The sequence below is a fragment of the Artemia franciscana genome, chromosome 10 (assembly GCF_032884065.1).
Source record: "Artemia franciscana chromosome 10, ASM3288406v1, whole genome shotgun sequence".
Lineage (NCBI taxonomy): Eukaryota > Metazoa > Arthropoda > Branchiopoda > Anostraca > Artemiidae > Artemia > Artemia franciscana.
Window position 1 is genome coordinate 11,970,758 of NC_088872.1, and position 23,064 is coordinate 11,993,821.

Here is a 23,064-nt window from a genome sequence, read left to right on the forward strand (position 1 = left end):
TGTGAAGCGGAGTTTAAGTGGTCTAAATCCCACTTGCTTATGCTCGAACGATCATTTTCTTGCCATCCAGTTAGGCAATACTGTTATAACTAACACTTATTTGCCATATAATGCACGTGGAATTGATTCTATGACTCGGTTCGCTAAAGCTTGCTCCTCAATATGCTCAGCTGTGAAGCAATTCGCTGATTCCGAACTTACATATCTGATTGTTGGTGACTTGAACTGCAATATTTTAGACAGCTCGGCCAGAACTGACTGCTTGTTATATTTAGTTCCGGATTATAAAATTGTGCCAAAGGATCAGTCCTACACTTACATTCATCATTCAGGAAGTGTATCAAATATTGACCATGTAATCTGTTCGCCAAGTCTCAGTATTTCTGAAGTGCATGTCCTTACGGATGAACAAGACATTGATCATATACCGATGTCATTTACGTTTTCCCTATCTGATGTTCCTGTATATTCCTCTATTCCTAAGCCCTCACGGTGTTTCGACAAGTATAATTGGAATCGTGGAAATATTGCCCTTTACAGTGTGACGCTTGCTAAACTACTTAGTTCTATTCGTATTCCGTTTCATTTGCTCCAGACGCGGGTGCCTGTGAAAAATGTGGTTGCTGATATTAACCTGTACTATTCTCAAATTATTTCGTGTTTGAAAAACGCTGAGTCCTGTGCTGTCCCTTGTGAACGAGTTAGGTTAGGGACTTGTCAACCTGTGTGGAATAATGGTTCAGAGTTGAAGCCGATAAGAACCGTGCAAAGTTATGGTTGCGTATATGGTCAGAATGCGGAAGGCCTGCTTCTGGTATTGTTTTCAGTATTAAAAATCGCACTAAATCTGCTTATAAGAAATACCTTCGTGTACTCCGATTTCGGGGTCTTGATTTTCCATCAAATCCAAGTGATTGGAAGAAAGTTTTAAATTCTAGTAAGATTATTGGTGATGGTCCTGGCAATTATATTTCTAAGTCAGCTTGGGAATCGCATTATACTGCTATTTTTTCCCGGATTAATTATGCAGTTCATTCACGTTTTTCAGCTGTTTTGAAACGTATGCTACCGTCTGCTCTATCTCAGCAGGATATATTACCGATATCTGCTGATTCAATTTACCTGGCTATTAAAAGGCTTAAGTATAAGTCAGTTGACACCGATGGAATATCAGTGAATCATTTAAAACCTGATTGCCCCCCTTTAATATCGCATTTACAACTACTTTTTCAAATGTGTTTGTGTTGTTCTGTCGTGCCGGACAGTTTCTTGTGTGGCACAGTTACTTCTATTTTAAAAAGGGGGAAAGATCCATTTTCATGTTCGTCTTATCGTCCTATCACTGTTTCTTGTACCTTAAGCAAAGTCCTTGAGTATTTACTTCTCCCTTCTATAACAGATAATATAAATTTTGGAGTTAACCAGTTTGGTTTTCAGCGGGGTCTGGAATGTCAGCATGCCCATAAAGTTCTTTCTACTCTGCTTTCTGATGCTTCCGGGAAGGGCTATGATCTGTATTTTTGTTCTTTAGATCTATCTAAGGCTTTTGATTCTGTAGTTCACTCCCAAGCCCTGTTTTCTTTGCTTAAAGGTGGAGTGAATGTTTCTATTGTTTCTTTATTAAAATTTTGGTATGGTCATTCTTTCCTTCATGTTAAATGTTCTCCTTCTGATCCTTCTATGTTAAAGATCTCCGTAAGACAAGGTGTGAGACAAGGTGGAATTTATCTCCATCAATTTTCAAATTTGTATTGCTGATATTTTAAATAGTCTTCCAACAACTTACCTTTTAGGTAGTTCAAATGTCTCATATGTTGTTTATGCAGACGATATTCTTCTCATTAGTAGAACTAAATCTGGGTTTTCGGCTTCTGTTCGTTCTATCTCTACTGCTTTCTCGAATGTAGGTCTAACCCTTAACCCTGATAAATGTGAATTCCTTCATTTTGGTCCTTCTCCTAACCAATCTTCTAGACTTAATTGTTCTGAATTTAGCGTTCCGTGCGTGGCTTCTTTAAGGTGGTTGGGCATTACCCTTACTAACAATTTAGTCTCTTTTCGTAATAAAATTGTTTCTGATGCTAAGGTTAAACTTCAAGTGGGTTATTCTAAAATTGTTGCAAACAGGGGGAAATACAACCGCAAAGCCCTTTCACAAATTTATTCTTGCTTTTGTGATCACTCGGTTTTATATCTCTCTGGATTGTATCCTGTTTTAAAAAGAAAAGATTTAAAGGCTCTCAAGTCATCTTATTTTCGTTTCCTCCGTTTTTAGTTGTATCTTCCTCCCTGGTACAAGAACAGTGATATGGTAACAAATTTCGGGGCTCCAGATATATTAAATAAACTTAAAGTGCTACACCAGAAACTATCCGACTCGATACATTTTACTATTAACCCTTTTCATGATCTTCTAAAATGTTTTCTACAATAATTTAATGTGTTATCAGTTGCTTTTTTTTCTGTATGTTTGTTTTTATACTCCGTTGTTTCAAGTGGGTCACAAATAAATTATTATTATTATTATTATTATATTGCATATACCACAGCCACAACGTAGTATATCCATAATTATGCAGGATAAACACAATAATTATAAGATTTCAATGAATCTGAATGCTCTAATGGAATTAAAATTTAAAAAAGATACTGAAAAGAGTAAAGTCCCATTCACAACAAAATTTTAAGAATACCGAAGTTTAGCTGGCACTTAGAATCAATCCGAATTTCTCATATAATATCTCGACCAATCAGAAAATCCTTTTAAAAATCTGATTGGTTCAAATTAGCACTAGCTGAATTTTGGTATTAATAAAATCTCATTGTGATTTGCAAAATCGTAATTTTTATGAGAATTTTACAATTTCATATAAAAACAGTGTTGCCATAATAAAAATAAGAAATTTTTCTTTTTCTTTTGTTTTGGCATTTTACCGATGTGAAAACGTTCAGTCTGTGCCAGGGTCTATGTCACCGTTAAACTCACGTACCAGCACCCCAAAACTGCTGGAAACTTAGGATTCGACTTATAAAATTTTCTGGTGGTACCTAGCACACTGATGATATAGTACCGCAGAATAGTTAGCTTATATGTTTTCCCAAGTTCTGGGACAATCGCAGCCAAGTTAATTACACCTTGGAAATAACACCCCAGATGATTCCGCCCTCCAGTAACCACACCTGGATGATCACAAAACATCATTGTATCTAAATGAATTTCCATTAAAAAAAAAGGTTTATAACTAACTATAATGATTTCTCGTATATCTTATAAATGAAACACTGAAGTTAGGAACATCGTAATAGTTGCAATATTGCAATATTGCGTCTATTTACATTTAATACTTGGGTCTAATATTGCCTTATTTGCAATATTGCATCTCTTAGCAAAAGATAACCCTTAATAAAACTTTGTCTTTTAGGTAAAGGCAAAGGCTAAATTACTCTTCCATCATACAAAACCAAGGCTTTGGAGTCAGAGTTGTGGAGTAAATTTTAAACGTAATATTTTGCATGGAGCAAACTTGTAGTAAATTTTTGCTGAATGGAGTCGAAGTCGGAGTAACAGAAATAGTATAAGACCCTTAGGAGCCTGAGTTATGGAAGCACACAATGCCTGGAGTCAAGGCAAATACTCCTAATAAAAAATAATAATAATAAAATATTAAATATAATTTAAAACAATTAATGTTGTGAAGTAATTAGAGTGAATAGGTTTTTTTTTGCACGAGTACTACAGTACCACTACAGAAACATTCAACTATTATTCAACTATTATTATTATTATTCAACTATTATTCAACTATTTATTATTCAACTATTATTCAACTATTTATTATTCAACTATTATTCAACTATTATTATTATTATTCAACTATTATTATTATTATTCAACTATTATTCAACTATTTATTATTCAACTATTATTCAACTATTTATTATTCAACTATTATTCAACTATTATTATTATTATTCAACTATTATTCAACTATTATTATTATTATTCAACTATTATTCAACTATTTATTATTCAACTATTATTCAACTGTTATTATTCAATTATTATTCAACTATTTGTATCACTATTGACAAATATAAATATAATATTTGCAAATACATTATATACAAAATGACAAAACACCTCTTTTTCAATCTGAAGCAGTTCTGGAAATACAGAATATAAGATTTATAAGAAAAATATTAGCTACTAACAGGGTTATTAAAATTATATTTAGAATAGAATTTGTCAAAACTATATACTTTTTACAAAAAGGGAAGAAAAGGGGCCTTAACACAAAGAGAAGTATAACAGCTCAGAATCAGATCTGGAGTCGCAGCAATTATGTTTGAAAGTTTCAGGATTCAGAGACGGAGCTGGTATATTGAAAATGTCTCAAATTGAGTTGGACTCAATTTGGTTGAATCAAGTTGGTAAAGCTTAGTATAAAACAATTAGTTAAGAAGAAATTTGAACTTTTTGCGAAGCTACAACTAGATAAAACGGAACTCAAACAATAGCACGTTCTTTAACAGAGACTTGGCTAATTCAAATTTAATCCTATAAACACGAGTTAGAAATAGGAAACTATAAAATGTGTCATGAAATACAATTCTTAGAAATAAAAAGGACATTAAAATAGAAGATTTTTTACCCAGGAACCATTTTATGTCTATTCATACCTGAAAACAGGAATTTTCAAAGATTTTCTAATCAATTCTAAGCAATTGTCGAAGTAAAAAGGACATAAAAATAAATAAAAAATTCCTAGGAACCATTTTAGGTTAATTCATACCTGAAAACATGAATTTTCTAAGATTTTCTAATCAATTTTCCAAGATTTTCTAAACAATTTTAAATTTTGTAAGATTTTCTAACTAACTATAAGCAATTTTATAAGTAAAAAACACACAAAATACAAACATTTTTTACCTGGGAACTATTTTAGGCCTATTCATACCTTAAAACAGCAATTTTCTAAGTTTTTTTTCTTTTGGTTGGTACAAAATTATAAAAATTTCTAGAAAGTTTCAAATTTAAGTCAGTGTTGCTAAACTGAACCGTGAAAAAATAGGCTAATTAGTTCATTGGTTTATAATTGAATTAGTTAACAAAATAATTAGTTAAATTTGACAGCACTTTTTCGTATATAAGAATTTAAACATTACTTTTTATTTCCAAAGACAAATACATATTCAAAATAAAGCAATTTGGTGCCATATGCTTTATACTTATTTTAACTGATTTATCACCCGCATTTCTTTTGTTTTTAATTTGATGTCCGCTACAACCAACAACTGGATAACTGCATATAAGTGTCTTTATCATTTTTTCTATTTATTAACACATATGTGGCTCTTTGATACTCTTAGAGGTAGAACTCAGCCTGTATTTACAAAAAAAAACATACAACACTAGCCGCCAAAAAAGCGAGCATTTTTTAAATCTATAGTTTGTATAACCATTCTTAACCAAGCTTGTATAAAGTGATAGCATCAAAACTCTCGTAATTTGCCTTCTTTTTTTTATTGTATATTTTTATTTGTTATTGTCATTTACTTCTTGAATATCACAAAAGATGGCTGTTGTATAGAATCGTAGAAAAAAAAAAAAAAACAGTCACTTTGTGTTTTTTCTGTGTGTCTGTTAAAATGTCATTACTTAAGTGTTATACAACTGCACATGACAAATTCTTAACAGGATGCACAGGCAACAGACTGACCTTAGGTAGTAGACCTAATCAATAAAGGTAAGTAGGTATCAATAGACCTAATGTGGATCCACGGAAGGAAAAGGATTTATTTTGGTGCCCTTTGTACTTCAAATTTAAAGATACGAAAACCAGGTCAACTGCTTACATTATTTCTTATTTCAAATATTATTATTTTATTGCCAACTGGATCTTACTATACCTCCAAAAATATCACCCGAAATGACCACATTAAAACAAACAAGTTCACAAAATGATAATGAATTAACCAGAGAATCCAAAAGAATAGAAGTCAGTTTTCGAAAGATCGATAATAAATCATGAAATTAGACTTTTTACAATTTGCAAAGGATCTCATTAGAGTTAAGACTATTATTTTATTAAGATTACCTTAGAAACGACCGTGCAGACGTGATGCAGTCTGTTCACAGTCAATGCAAACAATATACTGACCTTAAGTAGTCCCACATCCAAATAGCTGGAGCCAGACAGATTTCCTCTTCAGGAGTATGATACTCCCAGACTATTGGTAAAGTTAAATTTTGAAACCCTTCAAGATGGCTTGGAGAGCTTAATGCAAAGTCAACTTTGATCCTTGGGTAACTCGGAGAGGAAGAAGCAGTAAGCGTTCTCGAACGAAATTTATTTCGATAAACGCGAATGTCCTCAAGGTCGATTGTTGCAGCTACAGTTTCCTATGGATATGAGAAACAGGATATCAATCTAACGTAATAATAGATAAGCATATAATAATAGATTACATTTTCTTAAGCTGTTTGGTGTCATATGTTTTTAATCTATTTTTGTGGATTTTTTATTCAAGTTTCTTTTTTTTAGGTGTCCACTGCTAATAAAAACTGAATAGCTGCATATGAATGCCTTTTGCATTTTTCCTGTTTTTTGTTTTTACCACACAAAAAAAATTCCAATTTTTTGTTTTCTAGCACAAAAAATGTTTTCTTCCCCTTTTTCGTTTTTTAACATAAAAAATTTTTGTTCCTACTTTTTGTTTTTTAGCACAAATTTTTTTTTCCTAATTTTGTTTTTCAGATTATATTTTACAAATTACAGATTACATTTTCTTAAGCTGTTTAGTGTCGCATGTTCTATCTTTTATTTCTCATCCACATTTCTTTTTTTTTAATTTGATGTCCGCTACTATCAAAAACTGAATAGCTGCATATGGATGTCTTTTCCATTTTTCCTTTTTTTTTGTTTTTTAAGACAAAAAAAAATTTCCTATTTTTTGTTTTCTAGCACAAAATATTTTTTCCCGTTTTTTGTTTACTAGCACAATTTTTTTGGATTATATTTTACAAATTACGGATTGCATTTTCTTAAGCTGTTTGGTGTCGCATGTTCTATCTCTTTTTTTCTCATCCACGTTTCTTTTTTTCTCATCCACGTTTCTTTTTTAATTTAATGTCCACTACTACTAAAAACTGAATAGCTGCATATGGAAGTCTTTTGCATTTTTCCTGTTTTTTTAACACAAAAAAAATGTTTTTTTCCCATATTTTGTTTTCTAGCACAAAAAATGTTTTTTCCTATTTTTTGTTTTTCAGATTATATTTTACAAATTACAGATTACATATTCTTAAGCTGTTTGGTGTCGCATGTTCTATCTTCTTTTTTTTCTCATCCACATTTCTTTTTTATAATTTGATGTCAGCTACTACCAAAAACTGAATAGCTGCATATGGATGTCTTTTTCATTTTTCCTGTTATTTTGTATTTTAATAAAAAAAAATGTTTTTTCCTATTTTTTGTTTTCTAGTACAAAAAAATGTTTTTCTCCAATTTTTTGTTTTCTAGCACAAAATTTTTTTCCTATTTTTTGTTTTTCAGATTATAGTTTACAAATTACAGATTACATTTTCTTAAGCTGTTTGGTGTCGCATGTTCTATCTTTATTTTTCTCATTCACGTTTCTTTTTTTTGATTTGATGTCCGCTACTACCAAAAACTGAATAGCTGCATATGGGTGTCTTTTCCATTTTTCCTTTCTTTTGTTTTTTTAACACAAAAATTTTTTTTTCCTTTTTTTACTTTCTACCACAAAAAATGTTTTTTCCCATTTTTTGTTTTTAACATAAAAAATATTATGTTGCTTCTTTTGTTTTTTAACGCAAAAAAATTTTTGTTTCCTATTTTTTGTTTTTTCAGATTATCTTTTACAAATTATAGATTACATTTTCTTAAGCTGTTTGGTGTCGCGTGTTCTATCTTTTTTTCACCCACATTTCTTTTTTATAATTTGATGTCCGCTACTAACAAAAACTGAATAGCTGCATATGGGTGTCTTTTTTATTTTTCTTTGTTTTGTTTTTTTAACATATACAGGGATTTGTAAGTTTCCACTTTACCAAATCGAAAAACCAGACAACAGATTAAAAATAAATGAGACATAAATTGTTCCTTGCATTTATTTCCTCAATTTAAAAAGCAACAACTAATAGAAGCCCCGAATTTTTTCCTCCAGTCTAATTATAACATATAAACAAACGATTTTGTCGTAGCATATAAAGCAGATGTCGATAATGACGGTAATAAGCATTTAGCCTTACATAAAAAAAGATGAACGGACAAGAACCCAAAGAAAACGAATATTTCCTTATAGGCTCCTTTCCTCATTTAAAATATCAAAAATACATAGGAGTAGAGAATATTAGACTTTGTTCCGCCTAGCGACTAATTTCAATAGGGTAAAAAATATAAATATCCATATATATATATATATATGTATATATATATATATATATATATATATATATATATATATATATATATATATATATATATATATATATATATATATATATATATATATATATATATATATATATATAGGATGCATACATTAGTGTGCTCACAACATTTTTAGGCATCTACAAAACAAGTGCCTTCGCAATATTTTCAGAAAATTTGTATTCTATGCATTTTCTCTTTTTATTTTTTATCAGACGTCACTTCATATGAGGTTCCTTTCCTTCTTTCTACGTTTTGTTCAGTCTTGTCAATTTGAGCATTCAAATATTCCTTTTATATTTCAAGCCTACCGTATTACCCAGAATTCACAACAAATTCTCTAATTAGTATAGCAAACATGCAAAAAAAGCAAACGCTTAGTTTAAAACTAGAATTTCTCATACAATATCATATCATATTAGAATTCATACAATTTCTCATTATTTGAAGCACCTCTTGCTAAAATCAGCATGAGAAAATACTTATTGTAGGAAGTATGGACTGATTTTCTCTAATAGGCATGGTGGCTATTCAGCAAAATCGAGCGATTAGTTTCATATTTAAATTTCTCATAAAATATCAAATCATGAAGTTTATTTCATATTAGAACCATCTATTACTAAGATCAGCATGAGAAAATACTGATTATGGGATGTATGGGCTGATATTCCCTAATTAGCACGTTAGCTATCAGCAAAACTGAACAATTAGTTTCATGCTTGAATTTCTCATAAAAATATCACGTCATAAAGCTTATTTCATATTATTTGAAGCATCAATTGTTAAAATCAGCATGAGAAAACGCTCATTATGGGAATTATGGGCTGATTCTAATAAGCATGGTGGTTATTCGTCAAAATCGAGCAATCAGTTCCATGTTTGATTTTCTCATTAGATATCACATCATAAAGTTTATTTTATATTAGAAGCATTAATTGCTAAAATAAGAATGAAAAAAATACTGATTATGGAATGCATGGGCTGATATTCCCTAATTAGCACGTTAGCTATCAGCAAAATTGAACAATTAGTTTCATACTTGAATTTCTCATAAAAATATCACGTCATAAAGCTTATTTCATATTATTTGAAGCATCAATTGCTAAAATCAGCATGAGAAAACGCTCATTATGGGAATTATGGGCTGATATTGCCTAATAAGCATGGTGGTTATTCGGCAAAATCGAGCAATCAGTTCCATATTTGATTTTCTCATTAGATATCACATCATAAAGTTTATTTCATATTAGAAGCATTAATTGCTAAAATAAGTATGAAAAAATACTGATTATGGAATGCATGGGCTGATATTCCCTAATTAGCACGGTAGCTATCAACAAAATCGAACAATTAGTTTCATATTTGCATTTCTCATAAAATATCACATCATAAAATTTATTTTATATTAGAAGCTCAATTACTAAAATGAGCATGAAAAAATACTGATTATGGGATGCATGGGCTGATATTCCCTAATTAGCACGGTAGCTATCAACAAAATCGAACAATTAGTTTCATATTTGCATTTCTCATAAAATATCACATCATAAAGTTTATCTTATATTAGAAGCTCAATTACTAAAATAAGCATGAAAAAATACTGATTATGGGATGCATGGGCTGATATTCCCTAATTAGCACGGTAGCTATCAACGAAATCGAACAATTATTTTCATATTTGCATTTCTCATAAAATATCACATCATAAAGTTTATCTTATATTAGAAGCTCAATTACTAAAATAAGCATGAAAAAATACTGATTATGGGATGCATGGGCTGATATTCCCTAATTAGCACGGTAGCTATCAACGAAATCGAACAATTAGTTTCATATTTGCATTTCTCATAAAATATCACATCATAAAGTTTATCTTATATTAGAAGCTCAATTACTAAAATAAGCATGAAAAAATACTGATTATGGGATGCATGGGCTGATATTCCCTAATTAGCACGGTAGCTATCAACGAAATCGAACAATTAGTTTCATATTTGCATTTCTCATAAAATATCACATCATAAAGTTTATCTTATATTAGAAGCTCAATTACTAAAATAAGCATGAAAAAATACTGATTATGGGATGCATGGGCTGATATTCCCTAATTAGCACGGTAGCTATCAACGAAATCGAACAATTAGTTTCATATTTGCATTTCTCATAAAATATCACATCATAAAGTTTATCTTATATTAGAAGCTCAATTACTAAAATAAGCATGAAAAAATACTGATTATGGGATGCATGGGCTGATATTCCCTAATTAGCACGGTAGCTATCAACGAAATCGAACAATTAGTTTCATATTTGCATTTCTCATAAAATATCACATCATAAAGTTTATCTTATATTAGAAGCTCAATTACTAAAATAAGCATGAAAAAATACTGATTATGGGATGCATGGGCTGATATTCCCTAATTAGAACGGTAGCTATCAACAAAATCGAACAATTAGTTTCATATTTGCATTTCTCATAAAATATCACATCATAAAGTTTATTTTATATTAGAAGCTCAATTACTAAAATAAGCATGAAAAAATACTGATTATGGGATGCATGGGCTGATATTCCCTAATTAGCACGGCAGCTATCAACAAAATCGATCAATTAGTTTCATATTTGCATTTCTCATAAAATATCACATCATAAAGTCTATTTCATATTAGAAGCATCAATTACTAAAATAAGCATGAAAAAAAACACTGATTATGGGATGCATGGGCTGATATTCCCTAATTAGCACGGTAGCTATCAACAAAATCGAATAATTAGTTTTATATTTGAATTTCTCATAAAATATCACATCATAAAGCTTATTTCATATTATTTGAAGTATCTACTGCTAAAATCAGGGTAAAAAGACTCTCATTATGGGAAGTATGGGCTAATATTCCCTAATAAGCATGGTAGCTATTCAGCAAAATCGAGCAATTAGTTTCATATCTGAAATTCTCATAAATATAACATCGTAAATTTTATTTTATATTAAAAGCATATATTGTTAAAATCGACAAGGCAAACAAATGTTGATCATGAGAAGGGCAGATTGATATTCTTTAATTGTCACGGTTGCTATAGAATTTGTTAATAAAATATCACAATCGACAGAGGATATAAATGCTGATTCTGAGATGTACGGGTTGATTTTCCCTAATTAGCATGGTAGCTATTGAGCAACATCATATGAATCAGTTTCACATTTCACATTTCACATGAGCACGGATTATAAACATCTACAGAAGGTACGATAAGATGGTAAAACATTGTTATAACAAATTACATTTATTCTATTGGAAAAAAAGATATCTCCTCAACTAGAAGAAAAAAGACTAATTTTGTTACTAAACTCAAAGAAATAAAAGGCTGAAAAATAAAACAGACGGTATTGGTGCAAAATAGGAGCTATCATTAAATCCCAGACAAATAGGAAACTAAATAAAAGGGAAATGTGATGGTTACAAAAAGTACGTGCTGATAGTCTCTAATCAGCGAAATAGCTATTAACCAATGAAATAATAAAAACAAGTTTTTTTCCCTGAAAGTAAGGAGCGACATTAAAACTAACAAGAGCTAAGAGCTCATATGGCACTTGTGACGAGGCAAGAAGAGCTAAGAGCCAAGAGCTCATATGGTATGAGCTCTAACAAAATCCTAAGAATCAATAGATTGATTTAAAAGGAAAATCAGAGGCTTAATGCCGGTCAGGATTTAAAATAACAGCTCTGAGTCACGATGTCCTTCTAAATATCAAAATTCATTAAGATCCGATCACCCACTCGTAAGTTATAAATACCTAATTTTTTCTAATTTTTCCTCTCCCTTTAGCCCCCCAGATGGTCGAATCCGGGAAAACGACTTTATCAAGTCAATTTATGCAGCTCCCTGACACGCCTACCCATTTTTATCGTTCTAGCACGTCCAGGAGCACCAAACTCGCCAAATCACTGACCCCCAACTTCCCCAAAGAGAGCGAGTCCAGTACGGTCACGTCAATCAAGTATCAAGGACATTTGCTTATTCTATCCACCAAGCTTCATCCTGATTCCTCCACTCCAAGTGTTTTCCAAGATTTCCCCCTCCAACTCCCCCTAATGTCAAAAGATCTGGTCGGGATTTGAAATAAGAGCTCTGAGACATGAATTCCTTCTAAATATCGAATTTCATTAAGATCCTATTACCTATTCGTAAGATAAAAATACCCTGATTTGCACGTTTTCCAAGAATTCTGGTTTCCCCTCCAACTCCCCCCAATGTGACAGGATCTGGTCGGAATTTAAAATTAGAGCTTTAAAGCACAAGATCCTTCTAAATATCAATTTTCAATAAGATCTGGACACCCCTTCGTCAGCTACAAATACCTCAATTTTCAAAATTACCCCCCCCCCCCTATCAACTCCACCAAAGAAAGCAGATTCAATCCGGTAATGTCAGTCACGTATCTTAGAAAGGTTTTTATTCTTCCCATCCAGTTTCATCCTGATCTCTCCGCTTTAAGTATTTTCTAAGATTTCCGGTCTCCCAACTACCCCCCCTCCAATGACGCTGGATCCAGTTGAGATTTAAAATAAGAGATCTGAGTTACAAGGTCCTTCTAAATATGAAGTTTCATGAAGATCCGATCACTCCTTCGTAAGTTAAAAATACGTCATTTTTCTAATTTTTCAGAATTAACCCCCCCCCCCAATAGAGGAAATCCGTTCCAATTATTTAAATCACGTATCTAAGACTTCTGCCTATTTTACCCACCAAGTTTCATCCCAATCCCTCAAATCTAAGCGTTTTCCATGATTTTAGGTTCCCCCACCCCAAACTCCCCCCAATGTCACCCGATCCGGTCGGGATTTAAAATAAGAGCTTTGAGACACGATATTCTTCTAAATATCAAATTTCATTGAGATCCGATCACCCCTTCGTCAGTTAAAAGTATCTCATTTTTTCTAATTTTTCAGAATTAACCCCCCCCCCCCAACTACCCCAAAGAGAGAACATCTGTTCCGATTATGTCAATCAGATATCTAGGACTTCTGCTTATTTTTTCCACCAGGTTTCATCCCGATCCCTCCACTCTAAGTGTTTTCCGAGATTTCATAATCTCATTTTTTCTAATTTTTCAAAATTACCCCCCCCCCCCCCCAACTACCCCAAAGAGAGCGGATCCGTTCCAGTTATTTCAATCATGTATCTAGGACTTGTGTTTATTTTTCCCACCAAGTTTCATCCCGATCCCTCCACTGTAAGTGTTTTCCAAGATTTTAGGTTTCCCCCTCCCCCCCCCCCTCAATGTCACCAGATCCAGTCGGGATATAAAATAAGAGCTCTTAGACACGACATCCTTCTAAACATCAAATTTCATTGAGATCCGATCACCCGTTCGTATGTTAAAAATACTTCATTCTTTTCTAATTTTTCAGAATTAACCCCCCCTCCCAACTACCCCAAAGAGAACGGATCCGTTCCGGTTATGTCAATCATGTATCTAGGACTGGTGTTTATTTTTCCCACCAAGTTTCATCCCGATCCCTCCACTCTAAGTGTTTTCCAAGATTTTAGGTTTCCCCTTCCCAAATCCCCCCCCCCCCCCAATGTCACCAGATCCGGTCGGGATTTAAAATAACAGCTCTGAGACACGATATCCTTCCAAACATCAAATTTCATTAAGATCTGATCAACCGTTCGTAAGTTAAAAATACTTCAATTTTTCTATTTTTTCCAAATTAACGAGTCCCCCCCCCCCCAGATGATCAAATCGGGAAAACGACTATTTCTAATTTAATCTGGTCCGGTCCCTGATACGTTGCCAAGTTTCATCGTCCTAGCTTACCTGGAAGTGCCTAAAGTAGCAAAACCGGGACCGACAGACCGACAGAATTTGCGATTGCTATATGTCACTTGGTTAATACCAAGTGCCATAAAAACGAACAGAAATTATTCCGAATATGAAAGGGGCTGTCCCCTCCTCAAAACTGCGCTCTTTACGCTAAAGTTTGACGCTTTGTTACAACTCTATTTAAAAAAAAAAAAAAAAACTTTTTAAGGCATAGTAATAAAACGGCCAAAGAGGTCAAAAACTATTTTTATGAAAATGAGAGTCACAAGTTGAGCAATTCTCAAATGACTGAAATGAATGAAAGAAAAGATCTTTAAAAGTTATAGGTAATAATTTATGTTCGCTTTAAGTTTTAATGTTATTTCTTACTTTCAGCTCTACAAAATTTTCACGATGCGTGTAAATTTCACACGCATCCGTGATAGGAGCTTGAAACCTCTCCAGCAGGGTTCTCTGATAAGCTGAATCTGATGGTGTGACTTCAATTAAGATTCTATGACTTTTAGGGGGTGTTTCCCTCTTTTTCGAAAATAAGGCAAATTTTCTTAGGCTTGTAACTTTTGATGGGTAAGACTAAACTTAGTAAAACTTATAACATATTTAAAATCAGCAAAATTCCAATTCTTTTGATGTATCTATTGGTATCAAAATTCCATTTTTTAGAGTTTCGGTTACTATTGAGCCGGGTCGCTCCTTACTTACAGTTCGTTACCACGAAGTGTTTGATATCACATAATTAGTTTCACATGAGAATTACTCACAAAAATGGATGAATACATAGAAATACAAAAAACACATAGATGAATAAAATACAAACACAAATGAATAAATAAACGATAAAATGAATAAAAATGAATAAATAAACGCGCATCCGTGATCTTTCTTCTGGCAGAAAATGCAAAATTCCATAATTCTGTAGATAGAAGCTTGAAACCACTACAGTAAGGTTCTCTGATATACTTATATTGAACTGATTTTTATAATTCAGTCTATATTGGACCGAACCACAGTTGCCGTCGCCAATTATTCAGCTTATCGAGATGATTCCATATTTCTGGACACTTCCCCGTATGCGCGCATTCAAAATCATATGTTAACAGTTAAAATAATTAAATGTCTTTTTTTCTTTATGATTTACTTTGTTTTTATTTGTTTCTTTTTTATTTATTGGTACTAAGGATAAACCATGGGTATTAATCCTAGATTTTTACCATCATCTTCTTTTTCTTTATTGACCTTACTTCCCACCCCTTTTCTAAATCTATGAAATAGTTACCACTTCATCCAGAGAGAATTGCTGAGTTCTTGTCAAGATATCTCCATTCAAGGAGATGCAAGATCCACCATTGAAGTATACCCTTTGTCCATCACAGCCTCGAAAGTTTGAATAAAGATAACAGCCTCCAGACTTGGATGTGGCACTTTTAACTAAATCAACAGCAACATAGGCTTTCCGAAGTTCAAACTGAGATCCAGAGCCGTTGATAATTATCTCCACGCCATCTAGACCCATCTCGACGTGAGTACTAAAAAATATAGAGGTCGGAGTAGTCGGTTTGTGATCGCTATGTTCCAAATCATGATAATCATTAATATTTATTAACTTTTACAAATGTCTGGCTTAGATCTTCAAACAATAAAGAACAAGTCTCAATGACAAGAGGACACGGTACCTTAAAATCATTTACGAGCCTCAGTATCAGCTGACCGTCAAAAAGACAAAGAGCCCAATAGCAAATTTTCCCAGGGGACTAACCATCATATATAGCTATCTAGAACCTCTGGCTTGACTATGAAATTTGAGAAAAAAATAATGAAATTTTACGTTTCTTTTGTCGACAAGCTTATCAATCAAAAATGGTAGCGCTATAGGGAACTCCCAAAGCTTCCGAATCACTCAAATGACAATTCTTTTGAGGAGAAAATTAGTATTCTTCCTAGCAGATATACAAGAACAATTTTAGGGACTGCTCTTTCCTGAAATTTAAAAAGAAAATTCTGCTCCGTTTAGTCGAAAAAAAACTCGTATTTTCTGATGACTTAAATTTCATTAAATGGAATATTTCTATTTCCAGCACAAAGTGAGAGAATTAAATGGCTTTTCTAAGATCTCCACAAAACTAGGTATTAGCTTTTGGTTTCTGTCGTTTATTTGGATCTCTTTTCTAAACTGCACAAGTTAAGGCAAGTGCACCCAATCAATTCTAAACAGTTTGGTTACATATACTAAAAAGGTTTATAATACGTGAGATATGGTGATCCTTTAAGGTACTCTATCACCTTAGAGAAAATGAGTTATTGACAAAGAATACATAGAATTCTTTTTTTGGAGTTTAACTTTCTTCGAAGATTAAGCCGTGAGTTCATATATTTGCGTTCTAAGAATTCTGATTACAAACTAATTTAAATAAGACACTAGGTTACAAATTTTTTTTTTGGGGGGGGGGAATAATAAAGGAATAAACTCAAACTTAACTGCCTTTTACGTTGTGCTGTCTTTGGCAACAAGGTCATCTTTCTTCAATGAACGACAGTAATCAACAAGCAAGTGTTCATTCCACAGTCCTTGGTATTTATTTTACATGTTTAGAATCGTCCTGATTAAAACACCCTCCCTATTCGTCACTAACAGCAACAAGATTAGCAAGGAAAAAGTCGAGGTGAGAGTCCAAGAAATAAAATCTTCAGAGACATGTTCCGTCCTAATTTTAATTTACTGCCAATAAATTAATCAGATCTAGGTAGTAACTATGGGCTGTAAGATTTCCCAAAACATTGACAACAAATTTAAATGCATTCCATGCTGAATTTCACATAGGCTTAAAAAGCCATCGGAATTTACATCAGCAATCAAAGCTGCATTTTTGGGGGCCCACAAAATGCCTCCTTAAAGTTTCCATCATTAACACCAAGGAAATTTTTCTTCAAATAATGGAATCCATCACCGTTTAGTTTCATTTTTTGCAAAGTTCTCAAAAAGTCCTAAATTAATATGCAGTGCAGTTAGAATTATTCTATCCGATGTAACTAATCATAATTGGACATTTTTCTGTCCTGGCGTAAGACATGCACACTGGTGATAGTGTATATTTATAATTTTATATATTTATATATAATATATATATATAATGTGTATTTTTATATATTTATAATGTATTTATAACTGACAAAGAAAATATAGGATTCTTTTTTTAGAGTTTTACTTTCTTCGAAGATTAAGCTCACAATGATATATATATATATATATACTAGCTGTTGGGGTGGCGCTTCGCGCCACCCCAACACCTAGTTGGTGGGGGCGCTTCGCGCCCCCCCCCAAGCCCCCCCGCGCGCGTAAGTCGTTACGCGCCATAATAGTTACGCGCCATTGTAGTTGTGTCCCTATGTCCCACCTGTGAATATAGATATATATATATATATATGGTTTTAACTACGTAAAACTTGCGAATATACAACATTCTTTGCTGTCCCATTGTCTTTGCATATAAATAGATTGTCAGGTTTACCGACTCTTGAACATGCAACATATAATGGTCCATGGGAAAACAATCTGTATTCAGATCTATACCTCATGATTCTAATGATTGCCCTTGAGCTTTGTTGATGGTGATTGCTAATCGACCATTCCCTGTCCCGGTGTCCCGGTCGTCATTTACATCCCCCTGTTTCCCCCGGTGTCCCCGTTGTAGTTGTGTCCCTGTGTCCCGGTCGTTATTTATATTCCCTGTGTCCCGGTCGTCATTTGTATCCCGGTGTACCGGTCTGTATATACATTCGTTTTTTAGTTTTGTTTTTCTCCTTTATTTTTTTCCTTTTTTTTCTTTTTTAGTTTATTTAGATTTTTAGATTTTTTAGTTTTTTTATTAGTTTTTAGTTTTTTTTTCTTTTTAGTTTTTTTGTAGTTTTTACCTTCTTTTTAGTTTTGTTAATTTTTTTTTTTTATTTTAGTTTTTTTATTAGTTTTTAGTTTTTTTTTCTTTTTAGTTTTTTTGTAGTTTTTACCTTCTTTTTAGTTTTGTTAATTTTTTTTTTTTTACTTGTGTCCTGGTCGTCATTTATACTCCCTGTGTCCCGGTGCTTTGTTGATTGCTAATCGAACATTCCTTTTGTCCTGGTCGCTTTCTCTTTGAGTGTCGTCATTTATTTTTTTCTTTTTTAGTTCTTTTAGTTTTTACCTTTTTTAGTTTTTTTTTTAGTTTTTAGTTTTTTTAGTTTTTTACCTTTTTTTAGTTTTTTTAGTTTTTTTAGTTTTTTAGCTTTTTTATTTTTTTTATTAGTTTTTAGTTTTTTTGTAGTTTTTGCCTTTTTTTTAGTTTTTTTAGTTTTTTAGCTTTTTTATTAGTTTTTAGTTTTTTTTGTAGTTTTTGCCTTTTTTTAGTTTTTTAGCTTTTTTATTTTTTTTATTAGTTTTTAGTTTTTTTTGTAGTTTTTGCCTTTTTTTAGTTTTTTCAGTTTTGACGTCACCTGATCCAGTTTTTTCAGGTGACGTCACCTGATCCACGATCCACAGATCCACAGACAACTTATTTTTATATATATAGATAGTTTTTTTTTTTTACTTATGTCCTGGTCGTCATTTATACTCCCTGTGTCCCGGTGCTTTGTTGATTGCTAATCGAACATTCCTTTTGTCCTGGTCGCTTTCTCTTTGAGTGTCGTCATTTATTAGTTTTTTCCTTTTTTTCTTTTTAGTTTTTTATTGGTTTTTACCTTTATTTTAGCTTATTTTTCAGTTTTTTCCTTTTTTTATTTTTTTTTATTTTTTATTTTTTTTAGTTTTTTACCTTTTTTTAGTTTTTTTAGTTTTTTTAGTTTTTTAGCTTTTTTACTTTTTTTATTAGTTTTTAGTTTTTTTTGTAGTTTTTGCCTTTTTTTAGTTTTTTCAGTTTTTTTTTTAGTTTTTTATTGGTTTTTACCTTTATAGTTTTTTTAGTTTTTTAGCTTTTTTATTTTTTTTTATTAGTTTTTAGTTTTTTTGTAGTTTTTGCCTTTTTTTAGTTTTTTCAGTTTTGACGTCACCTGATCCAGTTTTTTCAGGTGACGTCACCTGACACATCCATCCATCCATCCACAGACAACTTATTTTTATATATATAGATATATATATATATATGTATATATATATATATATATATATATATATATATATATATATAAATATATTTATAATTTTATATACATATATATTTCTGTTATTAACAGCCCTCTAGGCATCGAGGTAGCCCCAATTACCCGGACGTTGAAGTTTTCTAAAGACGGTGCAAAATCTTCTTGTAAGTTTTAAACAGGAATGGGCCTGAAACGCAAAAGTTTCCTCATAAGTATCATAGTCCGACATTAGTTTCTTGAACCATCTTGAGAAAAATTCAGTGAAAAATGAAGTGAATGGTGATAGTGTAAGGAGATAGACACTCTTTCCTGATATAATGATTCTTCTTTACTCTGCTGTTCCATTCACAAAGAAAACAACTGAATGTCATATTGCGATGCTACAAATCCATTAACGATGCAACTATCTTGATATCGCAACAAATTGTCGAACAGAACTCTTACTGTATTTTTTAGCATAAATTTCAACTGTTTATATAATTTTTTTCACTAAGAAAGTTATATTACGAATAACATTTATTTAGATCAATGAGAAGAATGAAATTGTTAGGCTGTGATCTGGGATGCAACCAAAGAAATCATGACAAAAAGTGACCTGATGAGGTAATTTCTTCAAAATAAAAACAAAACAAGTTCAGTATAAGGAAAAAATTGATCAAAAACTTCTAGCTCAGAGACGATATTTTGTCCAACCCTCCAAAAGTTTGTTAACATCATGCACTTTCGTTATCAGCATAGAACCTGATTTCTTCTTCTTCTTCATTTACTTGCAAAATTAGAAAAAAGACAACAAAAAAAAGTTCTGGTAATATTTTGAAAAAAGATCTTTAGCAACGTTTTTGAAAATCAGTGCTAATTCATTGATTTTTTGGTAGTGCATAATGAGTTGAAACTTTTCTTTGTTAAGGCTTCTGGATTTTTGGCATTTGCCTTCCGTTATCAGGCAGCTAATAGCACAGCTTGGCCTGAGGCTGTTTACGTGAAGTCTCTTATCTTCATGGCTTTTTGAAGTTCCACCTCCTAAATTAGCTTCCCAACGACATTGCATTAATAATGGTCATCCTTCTTTTTACCAAGAAGATTCTTTTTGGACTCTTGCAGTTTAAATTTTTCACCAGATAATATCTTTTATTTTTCCTCTTTCTTTAGCATCCTGTTTTGAATGCGGCGATATTTCGGCGACAGTCCGATATTTTGCTTTAAGTGGGCACTCTCAACGACATCGAAAAAACTCGCTCAACATCCGCATTGCTATGTGAAAGTTTGAGGGAATATTTTAGGTACAGTCCAATATATTGCTTTACTTTTTGTCACCTTTAAGACAAAAAAAAACTGTTCCAGAATTGGTCGATTAGAGTAATTTCGTTTTGAAGGGAAAGGACAATCGCATAACTGCAAGACTTCACCGACCACGGAAAGAGTCATTTGGTAGCCTTATATCATTGGATCACCAGAGAATCCTTTTGGGTCAAAGGCTTTTCAACAAAAATTTACAATGAAACTTCTGAATACTTGACAAATGACACGACAAAAAGAGAGAAGGTTTTTCTTCAGATATTTCCGCATGTAGGACATTTTCTGTGAAGTCATTCGAGTCATGGATTCTGTATGGGACGGAAAGTACTTAAAAAATTATTCCTTGAGTCCTTATTCTCAAGCATTCAAAAGTTTTCTCAAGATCACACATGGTAGCATCAACTAGGATTAACCACCAACATTCAGTATACTTTAGAAAACTGTTCCTAGGTATGCCCAATTCTGTCCATATTCTCCCATAGTCCTCTGCTCTAGATGACAGTTCACTCATGAAGTAATAGATTCAGAGGAACAAGTCTTGAACCATCTGGTCATGAAAGACTTCATCAGTTAGAAGTGACGAATAGAAGAAAAAGAGATCAATCCTAGTATTGGTTAATATGTTAATGTTTTGAAAATGTAGAGGTATTTTTGTACCTGTGAAAACATAATTCAGTTGTGGTTTTCAGTGTTTGAAATTTTTGCAGTACTTTTCTTGACTGTGTTTAAGATAAGTATTACATGAGTCTTACATGAGAACACTAAATCAAACAATTCAAGAAAGAAAATACAATGTCTGACATAAATAGCCTAGGCAACTAGAAACCACAAAGTCCCTAAGTTATGACTAACGTTAGAAGATGTGTAAAAAAAAATAACAAAAATTAAAACAAAATAAAAATTAGGGCAAAAATGTATACAATAAAATTGTCTATTTCGTAAGCCGATTGCGATAAAAGTTGATCAAATTAATTTATGTCGCACGTGAATGTTCCCATAGCTATCATAATGTCATAAATATGGTTTCCTTTTCACCTCTATGAAAACAAAATTCGATTACGAACAATGCAAATTTGTCTGGCTAAATTGTAAATAAAACCGTCCTGTGGAAAGGAAATAAAACCTTCTTGTTTATGCACTGTTTGAGATCATGGTATTGCTTTTTTGGCTTTGTTTTAGACAGGTATTAAAAAGACCCTTTTAAATCAATTCAAACCAATAATGTTCTAATCAAACAACCATGCATAACAAAACAACAAGAACAATAATAAGGAATAATACAGTACAAAACGACAATGAATGAAAACACAATACCTAACATAATTAGCAAAGTCAACTAGAAAGTCCGAATATGAAACCTCTAGTGATTCCCAACCAAATTTGGGCCATGCCCCACCTAAGCATTTCTAAAATTCTAATACCCCCTCGTGACATTTAGATTTTGTTACTCAAAACTCTACGTAAATTCACATGAAGGAAGCTTAAAAGACCATTGTCTTGGTGTCTTTTTTAGGTCGTCCTCTATGCATATTTTATACTAACGAAAATATTATCTGAATACAAGATACAACACCTTTAATTCGATATGTAACGTCATTGCAATACTATCATGTCTCATTTATTTATTTAAGAATTAACGACGCTTCTTGACTACTATGGTCCCTGCGTCGGCCCTGCAGTGCATTTCTGCAGCGTGATTCGATCTCTGGGTCCCGTATTACCAAGCTAAGGTCAAATCCACTGCGCCACCACAGGACACTATCATGTGTCAATTTTGCTCTTTAAATGCATTTGAATGTGATGCCATTCACATAAAAAGTGTTGTTTCTTTTTTAAATGAAGGCTCCAAAGTATAGTCAGCCGAAGGGTGCACAACCTACCCATGGCCCATCAGAATATTACACTGCCTCGCCGGTGGTGCCTGCGCCCCACCTTGGAAATCACGGCTCTAGAGTATGATCTATGTTAGCACAAGTGCAATGACAATTATCTGATTTGGTAAGTACTAGTCCCAAGCTTATATTGGGTAAGGAGGTAAGCAACAAACCATAAACTTAAAGGGGCAAGGGCAAACAGTAAGTGGTAACTCAAATTCGCCTTTAAGAAAATAAAATCTATGTCGTCTATTATGACCTACCAAAACCATAAAGTTAATTTATGAAAACCTAAAAGAAAATACGGTTTTTAGTTAGTTTTTTATCACTTTTTGCTTTAAATTTGGCTAAAAAACGAGTATCTAGAAACGAACAACAAGCAGAGATACATTTCTTTATATTTATGAAATAAGCATATGTTCTGCAGACTAGCCTAGCCCCAACTACTTTAAAAACGATACCTTCAAGCCAAAGAACCTTTCTATACACCTTACC

General features: G+C 32.4%; 1 protein-coding gene across 2 annotated transcripts in view; it reads right to left on the reverse strand.

Annotated features, from left to right (window-relative positions):
* LOC136031792 (glutamine-dependent NAD(+) synthetase-like) overlaps positions 1 to 23,064 on the reverse strand; it is a 131,112-nt gene that overhangs the window by 50,876 nt on the left and 57,172 nt on the right. For both annotated transcript variants that reach the window (XM_065711577.1, XM_065711578.1), the window contains exons 6-7: positions 15,567 to 15,816; positions 6,162 to 6,403 (exon numbers count right to left, since the gene is read on the reverse strand). In XM_065711577.1, coding sequence (XP_065567649.1) covers positions 6,162 to 6,403; positions 15,567 to 15,816 — 492 coding nt within the window. The remainder of the gene's footprint in view (positions 1 to 6,161; positions 6,404 to 15,566; positions 15,817 to 23,064) is intronic.